The 16,323-nt window shown below is 53.0% G+C and overlaps 4 protein-coding genes across 4 annotated transcripts; 2 read left to right on the top strand and 2 right to left on the bottom strand.

Annotated features, from left to right (window-relative positions):
• Positions 1-1,228: 1,228 nt before the first annotated feature.
• On the top strand, positions 1,229-5,290 carry N7539_002138 (uncharacterized protein; the record flags this gene model as incomplete). The annotated part of the gene is made up of 5 exons (XM_056931741.1): positions 1,229-1,498; positions 2,097-2,521; positions 2,826-3,084; positions 3,143-4,097; positions 4,185-5,290. The coding sequence occupies 5 exons, from the start codon at positions 1,229-1,231 to the stop codon at positions 5,288-5,290; spliced, it is 3,015 nt and encodes a 1,004-aa protein (XP_056793772.1).
• Positions 5,291-6,366: 1,076 nt separating this feature from the next.
• N7539_002137 (origin of replication complex subunit 5 family protein) lies at positions 6,367-8,174 on the top strand (the record flags this gene model as incomplete). Its single annotated transcript, XM_056931740.1, has 3 exons — positions 6,367-6,453; positions 6,562-6,939; positions 7,026-8,174. The coding sequence occupies 3 exons, from the start codon at positions 6,367-6,369 to the stop codon at positions 8,172-8,174; spliced, it is 1,614 nt and encodes a 537-aa protein (XP_056793771.1).
• A 577-nt stretch (positions 8,175-8,751) lies between these two features.
• On the bottom strand, positions 8,752-10,631 carry N7539_002136 (uncharacterized protein; the record flags this gene model as incomplete). The annotated part of the gene is made up of 4 exons (XM_056931739.1): positions 8,752-9,470; positions 9,553-9,648; positions 10,062-10,499; positions 10,601-10,631. 4 exons carry the CDS (start codon positions 10,629-10,631, stop codon positions 8,752-8,754), a joined length of 1,284 nt encoding a protein of 427 aa, XP_056793770.1.
• Positions 10,632-11,403: 772 nt separating this feature from the next.
• Positions 11,404-15,771, bottom strand: N7539_002135 (EF hand domain protein; the record flags this gene model as incomplete). Its single annotated transcript, XM_056931738.1, has 6 exons — positions 11,404-11,433; positions 11,503-14,834; positions 14,905-15,090; positions 15,185-15,308; positions 15,375-15,532; positions 15,759-15,771. 6 exons carry the CDS (start codon positions 15,769-15,771, stop codon positions 11,404-11,406), a joined length of 3,843 nt encoding a protein of 1,280 aa, XP_056793769.1.
• Positions 15,772-16,323: the final 552 nt, after the last annotated feature.

Genomic DNA, 16,323 nt, shown 5'->3' with positions numbered 1-16,323 from the left:
TGGCGAGTTGGCCGGCTGTGCTGTAGGCTTAAGGCGTGATTGGAGAGCACGTCAGAGTCCCTTCTGTGTGTGAAAGGACTGAAACTCCATAGAATGACTACAGAATAGTCCATATTCAGTACTACTTTGCCAGCCCTCCTCTGGAAGCGATTGATTGATCTTCAAACAAAGGTCCGCCCGTCCCAATTCAGCGGCGGAGCGACCAACCAAGCCATAAGTCGGAGACTCACAATATCAGACTCACCAACACTGGCCAATATCGCCCTCCACCGATTGACAACCTCAGTAAAAGACGATCCGTCGACTCCAGAGGGGAAAAAAAGGGAATCACTTGTGTATGGCAATTGCCGAATAGGGTTGATCAGGTCTCCCCGCTTGCCGCCATTATTCACCCGATCCATCATCAACGCAGCTTTAGCCTTTTGGGTCCAATCTAATCTCTCCGCCCCCCCTTTCTCTTTCCTCTCGGCGCCGCTTTTCGTTTTTGTTCAACACCGTGTTGGCTGTTTCTTTTTCTGTATAGTGTGTGGACTGTGGATACTGTAGACCACTCCGACGACTCTCGGTGATTTTGCATCCCCTCTGACCCCCCCATTTTCGCCTTTCGCCACTCGCCAAAGGAGAGAACGAGGTAGGTTCAAGCTCCGGTCCCACACAGGGAGAGAGGCCTGCGGCTGATCTCCGCACTCCGCCAGGAACACACCGCGGCCGACTTTTGCAGCCCAACGATTCTCGCCTCCTCCCCCTCCTTCGATGACCCCCTCGACGGTCGTTTTGTGCGATTCTGGTCTGTCTGTTGGATCACTTGGTGTCTGTCTTTGGCCCTCGAGGCGTTCATCGTGTAAGACCTGCACTCTCGTGTCCTCCGATATCCCTCGCCAGTCGATCATTCAGACCCCTCAACCCCTCTCGACTCCCCTTGCGTGAGCCGAGACCCTTCCTCAACGAACACGCTCACCGCCAGCCTGCCAGTCCGTGCCAGCCATCACACATCACACTGAGCCCTAGCCTTGGTCCTGTCATTGCTGCTGCAGGCAGAAGACGCTATCTAAAGGGCTTGTCCGGCGCTGTGACGGTGGTTGCGGACTGGATCTTTCTGGTTGGAAAGAGGCCCTTGAGACAGATTGAGCGGCACAATCTGAAAGACATTCATACTGAGTGATCCGCGATGCTGACTGAATCTGCTTGCTCTTCTACACAGTTGGAACTTTCCACACCGTTGCCTACCATGGCCTTCAAACATGGGCTGAGTGAACGCCTCGATGAGCTTCGGTTTCCGTCTCCTCGCTCTCCGCCGTCGGAGTCGGTCTTTCCAGGATATACTTCGCTCTCCCCCGGTCATTCCAACTTTGGCTCGGGGTTTTCGCGACCATCGGCAGACGTAAGAGGTAACTTACAGCGCCGATTCACCACGGATTCCAGCAAATTGTCATCATCATGGAACTATCTCAGTTCTGGCCCTGCACAGATGCCAGATCACCTTGATCTGCTCTCTTCAGTGAGTGCCACCCCTGCTTCTGCTCCCAGGTTCCGTTTCTGCTTTCTGGTCCGATGCTCCGCCTTGCACTGGCTGGGAAGCCCTGTCTCAATCGCACAGCGGGTCTGAAGCCCATTGCCGTTGCGATGGACGATCCAATATGTCATGAATTTGCTGCGTGAATGATTGGAAGACATATGCTTGTCCTATATGACACGTCTCACATACTGGTGACCCGGCAGTACCATAGCTGCCGAGATCGGTCCTCTGCACCAGACATGCTGAGAGTGTCCCAATTGACACTGGCTTTGGACAATCTGGTTCACCCCATCTTCTGAAAATAGGTGCTTCGCTGTGGAGGCAGACTCGCGACTCAGTACGCCTCATGCTTTCTGACGTCCGAGACGCGTTGATCTTTGCGGCTCTTTGAGCCTATGTCCCTTGCCCGTGAAACTGAGAAGACCTGCAGCACGCGAGTGGATCTTGACCTCAAGCATATACTAAGATATTGTGGCTCAAGATCATGTTTGTTGTGCTTACAAGGCCTTTGCATATATCAAATCAGTCATGGTTGTTGTGTCGTATACAGAAAATAGGATCGTCCTCTGACCTTCGCTAGTTCGAGAAAAAACGCCAGCACATTGAATATATGAGGCAGCAGAAACGCCGTTTCGAAGAAGACATGAAGCTTCTAGACATGCAACATGAGAAGGAGAAGATCGAGATGGATCAGCTTGCCCGGGATTTGGCCAAAGCTGGGCTTTCCGGGCCAGTCAGTGAACCAAGGACCCCTCCAGAGCACTCGGAGTCTCTCGCTTCTTCCATTGCTCGCCCCGGACGGTTCGCCTCGTCGAGCGTGACCTCTTCCCCAGGTTTCTTCTCAGCGTTCGCTCCCTCTTCACAAGTCACGTCCCCTCAGGCTCTTTCCCAGCCAAATCACCAGACCGTTGACCGCTTTGCTGGCCACTCGCTGCCCGGTTCCCGTCGAAATTCAGAGAAGGAAGAGATTGCTATCGATAGCGGTCCCTTTCGTCCAGGACCATCGTAAGCCATTGCACCCCCGTTTGCTTTGATTGCCTTGGGTTACGCGTCCCAGATCGCTCCCCTTCCCCCGGGGTCATGCATCCCAGCTTGTTCCCTTTTGTCCCAGGCTGTTCATCTCACCCTCCCATCTTCTCGAGGAGTCCATCTGATTCCAAATACACAAACAATATCTGCGTGTCTGCCCTTGACGCGTACATTGCATGGGCACATGATACACCACTGACTATTTATTTCACGATTCCTCTCTTGGAAACTTTCTTCCTCCAAATTCCTTTCTGACTCCTCACTTTCGCACTCTTCTTAGATTACATCGATACTCACTTCCAAGCAATAACTTCAGCACCACCTCTCGACAGTCTTCCACCATGCCGGGGTATAAACCCAGCTCTGGTGTGGATTCTTTCGCTGCTACGAAGCATCTGTTCCCGAGCGAAGATCACCACTTGCAGGTTCTGAGAGACGACGAACGCCTGTCCACCCCTGATATCAAAGGATACATCAAGATGACGGAGCCGAGTGATGATCCGTACCCCGCGCTGACTCGAGAGACAGGTTCCAACTTGGTGAGTTCAACTCCATGGAACAGCTGTGCCGACGCATCTAACCAATCTACATCCATAGCTGGCTACATCCGCTGAGCCCCGGGAATTCGTCATGACTCGTGCTAACCCCAGTGGTGAGAGTTTTGCTCATCATAGCCGCCACCGCCTGAGTCACCAGAGCATGCCCAGCATGCCGCAAGACTTCATTGGCAACATGCGCTTTGATATGACGACTACTTCTCCTCCTGGGGACCGTAGCAGCGTAGCTCATGCCCGTCACATTTCACTGGAAGGGGGCGGCGCGAACGTTCCCTACCCGATTGGGCAATCCTCGCCTGCAGCCCTCGCTGCGCTCTCGTCACCTCGCCCCGCCGCGCCGCAGGGTTCGTACTCCACCAATGACCTGCCAACGGTCAAGGGAGGCTTCGATGCGCCAGTGATTCCACGTAAAAGAACCCTTGAGTCCTTCTACAGCCCTGGTCACCAAGGCCACTCTGCTACCGTTGGGTCGCAAGCCGCGAAGAATCTGAAGTCCGAGACCAGCAATGACCATATGTCAGCTCCAACCACTTTGCAAGCGAGCGCCGTGCCTTTCGGTCCCCAGTTGACAGCTGTCGTTCCCGGCCACGGTATGGCACAGGCCATGGTCCCTGCCGGGCTTGGTTTCACCCCGATGTTCGGCTATGGACAGTACACTGCCCAGCCCATGCAGTCTACCAACCAGCTCGCCGCGTTTGGTCAGACTGCTGCCTACGGGGCCTACCCCGGTCAGATCTATGCGCCAACTACGTATCGATACAATGATACTGTGACTCGCGCTGTCCCTGCTTCGCGTCGCCAGCTTGACAGTGATGCTGGGCAGGCAACTCGATACGGAAATTATCCCCTCGAGCATTACGAGGGTGAGTTGTACAACCTGTGCAAGGACCAGCACGGTTGTCGTTACTTGCAACGCAAACTGGAGGAACGCAATCCTGAGCATGTGCAGCTCATCTTCAACGAGACCTACATGCACGTGACCGAGCTTATGACTGGTACGTCTGATAATCACGTCCTCTTCAGCTTACTTCCCTGCCTACTCCTGACTCGCTAACCCGGTCACCTTCCGCCGCCGTCTATAGATCCCTTCGGTAACTACCTGTGCCAGAAATTGCTCGAGTATTCGAACGACGACCAGCGTACAGCCTTGATCAACAATGCTGCCCCACAGCTTGTTAGAATCGCACTCAATCAGCATGGTACCCGAGCCCTTCAGAAGATGATTGAGTTTATTTCTACCCCCCAGCAGACACAGACTGTGATTGCTGCCCTGAAAGACCATGTCGTCGATTTGGTCAAGGACCTGAACGGTAATCACGTCATTCAAAAATGTCTCAACCGTCTGAATGCGGAGGAAGCTGAATTCATCTACGAGGCTGTTGGGACGCACTGTGTTGTTGTTGGTACTCATCGCCACGGCTGCTGCGTTCTTCAACGGTGCATCGATCATGCGTCTGGGGAGCAGAAGGCTCGATTGATTGCGCAGGTCACCGCGCACTCATTCACTCTCGTGCAGGACCCGTTCGGTAATTACGTAGTTCAGTACATCTTGGATCTTGCCGAGCCGTGCTTCACCACTCCTCTGTGCCGCGTGTTCGCGAACAACATCCCCGAGCTGTCCAAACAGAAGTTCAGCTCAAATGTGATCGAGAAGTGTCTTCGAACTGCGGATAGCGACACTCGCCGAGCCATGATTGAGGAGATTCTTTCGGGCAATGAGCTGGAAGCGATGCTGCGCGACTCCTTCGCCAACTACGTCGTTCAGACCGCGATGGACTTTTCTGACGCCGAGACACGCCAATGCATCGTCGACGCCATTCGCCCGATTTTGCCGTCGATCCGCCAGACCCCCCATGGGCGCCGAATCGCCGGCAAGATCCTGGCAGCGGAGGGCTCTGGCCGATCAAGCACTCAGGGAAGCGGACAGGTGACACCGAACGAAGTGACTCCGTCCGCCCAGGCCGCGAACATGGCCTCCAGGCACTTCTCCGGCTATGCGGCCGCCAATCCCACTGGCGCCCCGCAAATGGCTGCCGGCACGGCCGCAGCGGGTGGACATGGCTACGCCCCTGCTGCGCCTGAAGCTACACATGGAGGTACCGTTGAGCGCACCGCAGGCTTGGGCGCGCCTCTTCCAAACGTCAGTGGACGCAGCAGTTCCAATCAAATGTACGCCGCTTACTACTAAAGTCCGACGTACCAGTCATGCCAGGCCAGTGCTCCCTACTGGCACAAATCACCCTGTACCCATATTCGACCCCGACAACAACCACGAAGCCACGAATTTTTGATGATTTAAACGGATTTACCATTCGACGCTGTCAATGTGCCCAGGCTACCTTGCATTTGGCGCTATTCCTTCGACTTCGGAGAATCTCCGTTCCTCCACCATGCATGTAGCAATGCGTCATGATTTCGCTTTTCTCCAGGCAATTTTCGCACGCGTGGCACACCCCGCACATCATTTGCCCCAGTGCAGCTTGCATGGTACAATCAGCGCCTCAGATCATCTTGTACCTTTAAGCATCTCCATCATGTTTTTCCCCGTTTCCCAATTCCCCCTTTCTGCTTCCCATCTTTCCCCTTTTTTGCTTTTTCTTTCTTTTTCTTTTGGCCGTTGATTCCCTTCGTTATTTGTGTACTTTTTCTGGACTTGCTTTTGCTGGTTTTCAAGCTTTACATGACCTCCCTACATGACAATTGAAGGTTCAGTATCCTTAGCTGGATATCGAGGCTTTCGACTGTTTTGGTTTTAGTTAGGCTTGGTCACTTCAGTCAAATGCCCTTCTTTTCCACCCTGTTCTTTCCCAATTTGCATGCTTCCAATGTATTCGCCTTCGATCCTGACCCCTTTTCCCCTGTATTTTGGCTCGAATTCTCACCACAATCGGAATGAAGTTCTGACAGATTTCAAGCAATGGTATTCAAACGACTTGGTGTAACTTTCCATATTTTTCCTCTCTAGCATCTGTATTCGTACAAACAAGTTGAGAACTAAACCATGCCTCACGACCAAATCAATGCTTTCAGTTCAATTTTTTTTTGTTACTCCGCTGCAGAGTTTCTACGCAACACGAATAGCTAAACACATAATAATGCAAAAAGGTCCTCGGGCGCTTCCAAGTTGGCGGCACATACATAGTCACGTGACACGTTGCATGGCCCAGGTGACTGGACAGGCACTTCATCGGGGCAACATTGGAAAGTCGATTCGTTTCTGAGCTCGCGGGTCTGTGGCTCGAGACGTGTAATTCACGGACCCTGATGCAGCCGGCAGATGTGGCTCGCTCACTGAGCGCGCAATGGCCCTGCCGTCAATCACAGGCGAAGCAGCTTGCAAGTTTACTGCATGTAAGTCAACAGTTTGCGGAGACCCTTGAGTTATCTCCGCATCCGAATGTCATCGGGTATATAGTTGGCTCTGGGACCAGTCTTACTCACACGCCATTTGTGATATAGCCGCGCATCCCTAGTGCTCCAACGCTGGTGGTACATGGTGTGTCTGCGACTTGCAAAAGCACCATTCTTCGTGGGGTGCTCCAAACACTGGAGGTGCCGCACGCCTTTGTCCGCAGCTCCGAATGTATCACGGCGCGACACCTACTCACCAAAATTCTCTGGAACACGCTTGACGCGCTCGGTCAGAGAGACAAATGGGAGCAATATGGAAAAGGCCGTTGTGAGCATGTCAGCATGCTTGCTGTCCTTCTTGAGGAGTGTCTTGCGGCGCGAGATGAGAACAAACGCGGGAAATTTGTCTTGGTGCTGGATGAGATTGATCGACAGCGAGAGGCGCCTCCGACGCTCTTATCCGCACTGGCGCGCCTGGGAGACATTGTACGTTTTGAACAGAAGCTGCACCATCCGATTCTTGAAAGTGACCAATTGCTTACCTGCATTTTTACCCGTTGCCTTCTTCACAGGTCCCTTCGCTTTCAGTCGTCCTCGTTTTGAGCTCTTCACCTCGACCACTTTTCCTACAGAATGCCGCGGTTCCACATATTCACTTTCCACCATATACCCGCAAAGAGGCAATTGACATCATGTTGTCGTTCCCGACGCCTGTCATTGAAAACCTGCCAGACGACGTTACGACGCGGGTTTACCCACACTTTGTGGCCACAGTTTACGACACCCTTGTCGGTCCAACGGCCGGCTCGATTCCAACATATCGATCAATTTGTCAACGACTCTGGTCTTCATTTGTGGCGCCTGTGGTCCAAGGCGAAGCTCCCCCCGGTGGCAACGCTGAATGGGACTTTACAAGGCTGCTGGTCAGGAACAGAGCTCTTTTCCGTCACCAGGGAGAAGCCGCATTAGTGCATCGAATCGTCACCGAGGATGCTTCACCCTCGGTCTCGGCTCCTGCGTCAAGTCTCACCCTGCAAAAGCCCTCAACGATATCAGCGGCTGCGTCCGCTCTCCCTCATCTACCTTACTTCTCTACGTTAATCCTCACATCGGCCTATCTGGCCTCTCACACCCCGCAGCGCTTAGATACCATCTTTTTCTCCAAATTCTCGTCAAGCTCACTATCTGCCCGAAACAAGCGCGCTCATCATCGCCGACGGCTCAAAGTCCTCTCCCAAGCTCAGGCCGAGGACCGGGCCGCTGCAGCTGACGACCCATCGACCCCACGCAAAGGCAAGCGCACCAAGACGCGAATCACCAAATCCACACTTTCCTCGGCCTTTGCAACATCGTCAGCCACCACATCAGCCGTGTGTGGTGCTGCAGGTATCACGGGCCCGTCCACCATTCTATCAGCTCGTCCGTTTCCCCTCGAGCGTCTACTGGCAATCTATCACGCTGTGGACCCCAATCCGCCCGAGAACCCGATCAACACGCCTGCTGTGGCTGATCAGATTTATGCGGAATTGGCGACTCTTCGCCGTCTGCGTCTCGTTGTCCCCGCCTCTGGACATGTTGGTTTTGCGAGTACGGGACCGGGGAATACCAGTGCGGATGCTGGAGAGAAATGGTGTGTGAATGTTTCGGGAGACTGGATTGGAGAGCTGGCCAAGGGTATTGGTGTCGAAGTCGGCGAGTGGCTTGCTGGTGGTCTGGATTGATGGAACTGTTGGATTTTTGAAATCTCACTGGCGTTCGAATACGGGTCAGTGGTTTGACTTGGGCTTCAAGGTGGATGCTTATTGGAGTTTTGCGAATTTCATCATGCTGCTGTGTGGTTGTCAATGTGGTATACATAAAGCTAGAGCTTACGTATCATAGACCGGCAGAAAGATGCATCGTTTATGTCGAAGCAAGATATCGCAGCTACCAATCGCCTTCCATGTCAACATACGAAAACAGCAAAGACAATTTTCACACGCCAAGGGTATCCCAAAACCAAACATCTGCTGCACGCCTCGACATGATAAAGCAAATGCAAGTAAAAGCCCAAATCATGCATAACACCACCCAGAGAGAAAAATGAAAAAATAAAAATAAGAGCCCTATCACCAGACCCACTGATCCACAGACCCTTGCGAACATACCAGCAAACTAGGCGTCTGGGGTCCATGCGAATTCATGAGCTCACCGGCTGTTTCGAAGCACATGCTCGTGATAGGCCTTTTGTATTGGAAATCTGAGAAAGATGATGGGACCAGTTCGCCTGTCTGAAGGGAGAATAGGCGCACTTTTCTGTCATGCGAGGCTGTTGTCGCATCTGGCGTTAGAAACATATTGGACGAGAGAGGTATTGTGAAGGAGGGAGAAAGGGAGGGTATAAATTTTACCGCAAGCTAATAGTCCCAACTCAGAGCTCACGTCTAAGTCGGGGATCTCTTCTGGTGTAAAGTCTTTGAAGGAGAGATATGGACGAGTGGAGTTGTGTGAGCCAGACATGGGCTTTGGTTTCGAGTGTAGACATTTGGCCACGTAGCGAAGATCGTACATTTCCACCTGCATGGAAGGAGCGTGAGCTGGATGAGAGGATGTGCGTAATTTGAAGAGATACCCATCACATACCGTATTATGACCTCCAACGACAATCCGCCAAGGATCTGCCTTTCGAATCTTGGTGACTGATTGGGAATGCTGCAATCGTAATGAACTCTCGCCGTTACGTACGTCGTAAAGAAACACATTCGAGTTGCGCAGGCCTGACACGACCACGTCTGGAGAGATCCATTCAACGGCTTGTACACTAGCATGCGAGGAATTGCCGTGTCGACGGAACCCTCGCGCGCCGTTACTGTCGTCTTTTCTGAATGGTTTCTGCGAGACAGTCCACATGCTCGTTAGACCCTCGAGGGTATGCAACCCGTCGGACGTGCCGATGGCGAAGAGGGCCTTGTCACCAACTGGACATGCGGCAGAGCACCAGAGGGTTTGAGGAAGATGTATTTTCAATGGATGATGGACTGATGTGAGAGAGAGCATGTTAGTTGTAATGTCCGTGGCCCGACTAAATGGGGAAAAGAATAGTGAGTCCAAGCAACGTACATTCAGATGGCCAGCGATAATCACCACCTTCATCGGGGTTTGGAAGAAGCCTTGGGGCCAAGAAGGAGTCTCCATCCGGTCCACTGTCCAATGTCGCTCTGTGACGCGACTGTTAGCGCCTCACGTAGTATTGGAGTATCGTAGTACCAAATACTAGATGGGATAACAAACAAGAGATACCCAGTATGGCTGAGCGAGATTGAGGATATCTGCCGATCAATATTTCAGTCTCGAGGCTCAGCCACTGTAAGGTCATCGAGTATCTTTTACCCTGTAACTCTCTCTCAGAAGGATTCGTTCCATCGTCCGGTGATATGTCCATTTGTCTCCATCATTGTCTGGGAAGCAGATACTTGGATCCATCAGCAACGCGACGGAATGCAGCAAAGCAGGAGGGGATAAAAAGCATACGAGACGGAAGATTGGCTTCCTTGCAAGCCGGCTTCATCGACAGTGAGGAACAATTAGTCAGGCCGTCTCGGATCAAGGGACTCCATGATTTCACGTACTAGTAATCAGCGCCCCCGAACGCGGATTCCGCAGCACATGTCGAATATTAAACGGACTGGGCCAGGGCTCAAACTTGTGCAGTTTCCGCCGTTTCAACTGACTCACGTACACCCGAGCCTGTCGTTCCTTCATCACGGCCGTTGAGGACCACCTGGATCCGAGCTCCCGCTCAACAGCCATGAGTGGGTGATGAAGAAGGCTAGGCTTGCGGACAGTTTCGCGCTCCAGTCGCTGGTTTACTTTGGCCCGCTTCTCTTGCTCCTGTAAAATGTTAGCCGCGAGCACCGCGTATTTGGCCATCGGTGACCTTGGTTGGAAACCAGCAAGACTTGCCTGGTGCTCATTACGCTTTCGCTTGACAGACTCTTTCGAGTACTGGGCACCAGGTGGTGCGACATGGTTGGCCTGAATTTTGAAGTATTTTTTCTTTTCAGGATCTATGTTGATTAGTTGGTGAAGAGGTCAGGAGGCATTTTTTTGATCATCGTGGTTCAAAGAAACACTCGTTTGGACGATCCACACTGCTTTTAATACTCACCATAGTAGAACCCGGGGATCTCGACGTTCATTGTGAATAGCCTGAGGCGCAAGAGGCGTTGCTGTGGGAGAACACAGTATTCACGACAGCCTCACAATGCCGTCAGAAAGTTGTCGAGTTGATAGCTCACAAAGAGTGATAATAGACAAAATCTGTTGTAAGTCCACTGCCGCAAATATCATCGAAATAATTGTTCAATTTTCATGTCTCCTATTATCAAGTCGACTTTTCTCGAATGCCGCTCAGGTGATGACGTTCCTAACGATTATGTAATCCTGGCCTTCGACTACGACCCGACTCGAAGTCAACCAGCCCGATGCCCGCCATGCACCAGCATAGAATTGGCTTTATACAGGCCTTCTGGATTTGACTATACGATGCAATCGGCGATAAATTCTAGAAATAGGAAACAATGACGGCGGGCTTCGTGTGAATTCCACTTGTACATTTGTGAGGTATAGTATAGCTGGAAGTGCGACTAACTACACAGCGGGCTACTGAAGATGCATTTAGCCAGAGGTACATGATGCTGACTGCAGGTGCCTCTTCGGAGGAGAACATTTAGGAACCAAGGACGTTCTAGACAGAGAGAGCAGGCTCACAGTAGAACCGCGCCGCGAAATCGGCCAATTGATCGTAGCAATTAATTGAGAGTAAAAAAAGGAAAAGGAGACGGAGAAGCAAAGGGGAAAGGAGAGAGATTGTAAATATCGCCAATGGGGATCAACAAGACAAAAGGAAAATATATTTGGATAATATGTGCAGAAATAGAATGATGGAAGTCGGAATCGAGAGCCACTACATCAAGCCTTGGAGGTCAAGTAGTCGACAGCCTGTTATATGTCAGTCATGCTTCTCGCGAGAGTCTCCCCAGTAGCAGCTTTTAACAAAGAGTGGCTCACCTTGTCAATGTTGTAATCGAACTTCTCCAAAGCTGCAAGTGAGTCCTCACGAGGGAACCCCATGCCCGTCAGTCGCTGCAAGAGAAGGTCATCTTCTCCAGTTTCAGTTCCGAGGGCCCAGCCAGGTGCCTTCGTGTTCGCGTTGCCGTCAGATTCCTCTGGAGCGGCCTTGGCGCCTTCGAGTGGGGCAAAGAGGGCATCCCAATCGTGTCCAGCCTCCTTGCCGTTACCTTCGTTGGAGGTAGTAGCATTTGTGGTCGTTGCGTGAACGGGCGCAGTCGAAGTATGGTCATCAAACGAGAAGAAGTTCGACGATCCGGCGTGAGCGACATCGCCGCTGGAAGAAGCTCCATGATGAGTCTGGGCCGGCGAGTCGAACGAGAAGTCAAAGTCATTGGCTTCCTTATGGTGAATAGCATCAGCTTCATCGTCTTCGTCATCATCGTCAATTTCCTTAGCGGGTGCGAGATTGAGTCCAGCAAAAGCCGCGTCGAAATCAGGTCCGCCGACCTTTGCGCCACCAGTCACAGGTGCCCCGACCTCAGGCCCAGATTTTTGCTGAGACTCATCAGGGATTATGGGCTCGCCGCTGCTAGATTGAACTGAATGAGGCGCATCCGGCGCAGTCGTGGGATCTGCGCGCTCAGGCAACAGGTCTTTGTACTCGGCTGGCAAATTGCTTGTCTCCCCAGCCGTACTATCTTCGTAATGAGGCGGACTGAGCTGAGCATCAGCCGCTGGAGGAGGGGCGGATCCAGGTGTTGGGAACGAGGCCAATTGAGCGGCATCAATTGCGTCAAGCTTCTTCTCCGCATGCGGGCTTGAGGGAGAAGCAGGGTTAAAGTTATCGTCAAAGCCAAGGCCACCCTCGTCATCTGAGCTTTCATCGTCCTCTTCGTCATGGTCCAGCTCCTGGATCGGGGGGAATTCAGAAGTCGAGGCGGCAGCGGCGGCTGGCCCGCTAGGTTTCTCGCCCGACTTCTGCGACATGGAAGCAAAAGCCTCTTCAAAGTCATTTTCTTTCTGGGACTCGGATCTCTTGTGTGCCTTGCTGCCAAATAGCTCATCAAAGGACAAGTCCTTAGTGGGTTCCTGATTTCCAGTGACATTAGGGGAGATTGAAGAGGGAGTTTGCTTCACGCCCCCAGCAGCAGCACCCGGTTCATCAAATGGCGAACGAGCGGGCGTGTCTTCCGACGCAGAAGGGGGAGCTCGGCTGTAGTCACTGGACTCGGCAATCGATGGTGTCCCGGCCCGATCACTGGCGTCCTGAGAAGGAGTCGCGATTCCCGTAGTATCAGGACCACCAAAACGACTGGCGGGCGGCGAAACCACGGTGGACGAAGTCACAGATTGATGGTCGCTTGATTGAGGGAAGCCTGGTGCAAGGTGACCGGCTGAACCAGCAAATGGGCCTTCAAACGTAGCATCGGGGAAGGCCCCCGGGACAGAGACTGCAGGCACCGGGGATGCAGACGGTGTAGGAACATTCGAAGTGGCAGGCGCATTTGCTGCGAACGGCGACTCGGCACGGAATGATGTTGGAGGCGGACCGCCAGTAGATTGAGACGCAATGGACTGACCGAAGAGGTTATCGAATGCCTTTTGCTGCTCGGTTGTGGTCTCAGGAGACATTGCCCGCTCACTCGAAGGGGCGGTTGTTGGACGACGGAAGAAGGGGTTGGTGTTCTGACTGGCAGTGGACAATGCAGGACTGGTGACATCCGCAGCCGAGCTGACAGGCGTTGGAGATTCAGTGTGCCGAGGAGTCTCTTTAGCCAAAGAGTCGATCTCGCCTTGAATCTTATCACGGTCACCCTCGACAGTGGCGAGCTGCTTTTTATTGATAGCAACAAGGCCCTTTTGCTGGCGAGCGTCTGAGCGAGCCTTTTCCAAAGCCGGTTTCAATTGAGCAACCTCGGCGTTGGCCTGGCGGATCTTCTCCTTCAGGCTAGCATTCTCTTGCTGATCAGTAGCGAGCGCGCTGGACACTTGACTGTACTGAGTCTGAAGGTCCTGGCGGCTCCCTTCAATCAACGCATACTCTTGCTGCAATTTGGCAGTCTCGGCTCTCGAGACCCGAAGGCGCTCTTCAAGAGCCTTGAAGTTTGCAACTTCCTGCTCGTACATGGCGCGAGCTTGGGCTAGACGTGCCTCAAAGTCCCGCTTCTGCTGAGAGGCTTGCGTAATGCTCTGTTCCGCTGAGGTACGCTTGCCCTGCACAGTATGCATCTCCTTGGCTAGAGAGCCTATCTGGTTAGAAAGATTGGCAAGATCACTGGTTTCTTGAGTAAGCTTCTTCGATTCCTCCGGGTCATTATCCCCCAGCAGGTCGTCTGAAGGAGGAGGCGGCGAGCGGATGGGAGCTGGTGTCCCTGAAGAAGCCCCCGTCATCTGGGGTTGCAGAGTCTGGCCAAAGCTTGATGTCGGAACAAAAGGCTTGAATTGGGTATTCGGCACTTGAGGCGAGCCTCGCGAAGCTGGGGAGCCAGGTGTCTGGAACGCAGTATTTGAGCCACCAGTGGATTGGGGGAATTGAGTCTGTGCAACTGGCTGCGGTGGAGAGTCAAGGCCAAACAAGTCATCCGCAGCCGACCGTGGAACAGGGGCAGGCGCAGGCGGAGGCATGGGAGCCTGCGGCTGAGCAGCAACAGACTGTGGAGCTTGACGGCGCATTTTCGGAGGGATGAGCGCTGGTGGCAGCACTTGGGGAAGAGGCTCCTTTCCACTCCGCTGCAGCCGCACCAGATACATGGCCACGGCAAACTCATCATGGTTGAGCTGACCGTCGGCATCAATATCCGCAAGATCCCAAATTTGCGCGAGCACCTCCTCAGGAAGCTGAGCCTTCATGAAAAAGGCGACAGCCTGGTCACCGGTAATTGATCCCAGCTTGGCGGTATCGACCGTCTCAAAGATAGTGTCAAAGTGTGCTTTCTCCTGGGGATTGATGAGCCAATCCCCTGTAGGCTGAGCTGGAATTGGGCCACCGAACGCTAGTCGGCCGGTATTATTAGGGCTAAGAGGAGTGCTAGCACGCTGGGGACCACTGAATTGCTTGGGAATATTGGGGACAGCGGGGACGTTCGCACGCGCACCAAAGGAACCACGCCCCGATCCTCGCCGAGCGGCAGCCTCGTACAAAGGTGGAGGCAAAGTTTGGGGAATGACGCGAAGAGTCCCGGCCTTGTAGGACGTGAGAAGGTGCATTGCGATGATGAAGTCAGTAGCGTCAAGAGCACCACGCTGTTTTGTATCTGCGAGATTCCATATCCGACCAAGGACCTCATTGGGTAAACGCGCGCGCTCAAAGATCTGTTTCGCGGTTTCACCTGTCATTGATTTGTCAGTACCTCAACGGGTTACTTTGGACGCCTATCGCTTTTGGTGAATGTCTCGTACCTGATATCATGCCATTGGGGGTATCTGACTTCTCAAACAGCGAGAGGAACTTGTGAGCATCTTCTGGCTGCAACGGTGGTACACGAACTGGAGGACCAGCACCAGGCGGAGGACTAGCAGTTCCAGATTCACTGGGTGCTGGAGTGTTGTCGACAACGATACCGTCAAATCGAGGAATCGGTCCAGCTAAAGCAAGGCCGACATTTAGCGAAACGATTCCGTGAAAGCTCGAACTCGACCACGGAGGTCCCGTGTCGAATATCTCAAGATATCCACTCACGCTGCAAAGCCAATTCATCGGAGGGCACACGCCCAGCTTGTGCATGTCCAATCAACCGAAGGACGATCCCGAAGCCAGAGGGAGTCAAGAGACCCCTGTTCTCTTTGTCTGCAAGCTGCCATATCTAGTAGAGGCGTTGCGCCAAATCGTGAGCTTGACTTCGCAATCTTGGTGGCAGCGCAACACATACCTCGCCAAGCACACTGGATGGCAGATGTGTCTTCTCGAAAAATGGCACCGCAATCTCGCCAGTGATCACGCCGAGGTTGGTCGTGTCAGCAGCCTGGAAGAGCTGGTAAAATACGCGCTTCTCCTCCGGCGTCAAATTTAGATTCGGGTGCCGTTGTGCTATATCGAAGTCGACAGTTAGCAATCAAATGTGATGGTTCAGAAGCCTTTGAGCAAAGGCACCATGCGCCTTGAACACCGGGCAGGGGGGGGGGGGGGGGGGTGGGCTCCATGACGAGGGTGACATGGGGATGGAGGTCTCGGGGACACGCCAGAGTTGCATTTGACCCATAAGACAGCCAATTTGACAAAGAAATTGATTTGATGAGATTGTGGGTTCACTTACGAGCATCAGCCATGATTACACGTCGTGGGGAGCAACAGCTCTGCGGTATTTGGGTGATATGCGAGCTCTCCGGAGCTTTCGGGGGTAAATGGCGTATGTATGGGGAAGCTGTCAGTTCAGCCACGGGCTACAGGCACCGAGGAGAGACACGCGCAAGTTTGACGATCACTGGTCAGCGGCCAAATAAAAGCATGCGCACTCGGCAATGCTACTGATAGACCACCGCAAGGTCAGACTGAGGTTTGAGGGGAGGGCAATACAGCTTCTTAACGGGGAAGCTGATGGGGTCGATGTCGTAAAGGCGCTGCCTTCCAGGGCGGTCAGTCGGTCTTAGCGTTCGTAATACCCGCCTGTCCAGACTCCAGTGTCTATGCAGGAGCACTGAAGCAGTAGTCTACCTCCTCCAGGGCTCACCCGGTTCAGGTTTGATAGAACAGCAATCATATCATGGCACGAACCCATGTCGTTTAGGAAATTAGACACTTGAGTAGCTATTGCAGTAGCGCTTGGGCCGTAGTTCTAGCCCATTGAAAAGGCGCCCGAGAAGTTCAATGGGGAATCAACT

Source organism: Penicillium diatomitis (genome assembly GCF_028827545.1).
Source record: "Penicillium diatomitis strain IBT 30728 chromosome Unknown utg000002l_segment0_segment0, whole genome shotgun sequence".
NCBI lineage: Eukaryota > Fungi > Ascomycota > Eurotiomycetes > Eurotiales > Aspergillaceae > Penicillium > Penicillium diatomitis.
This window is presented reverse-complemented; position numbering and strand designations above follow the sequence as displayed.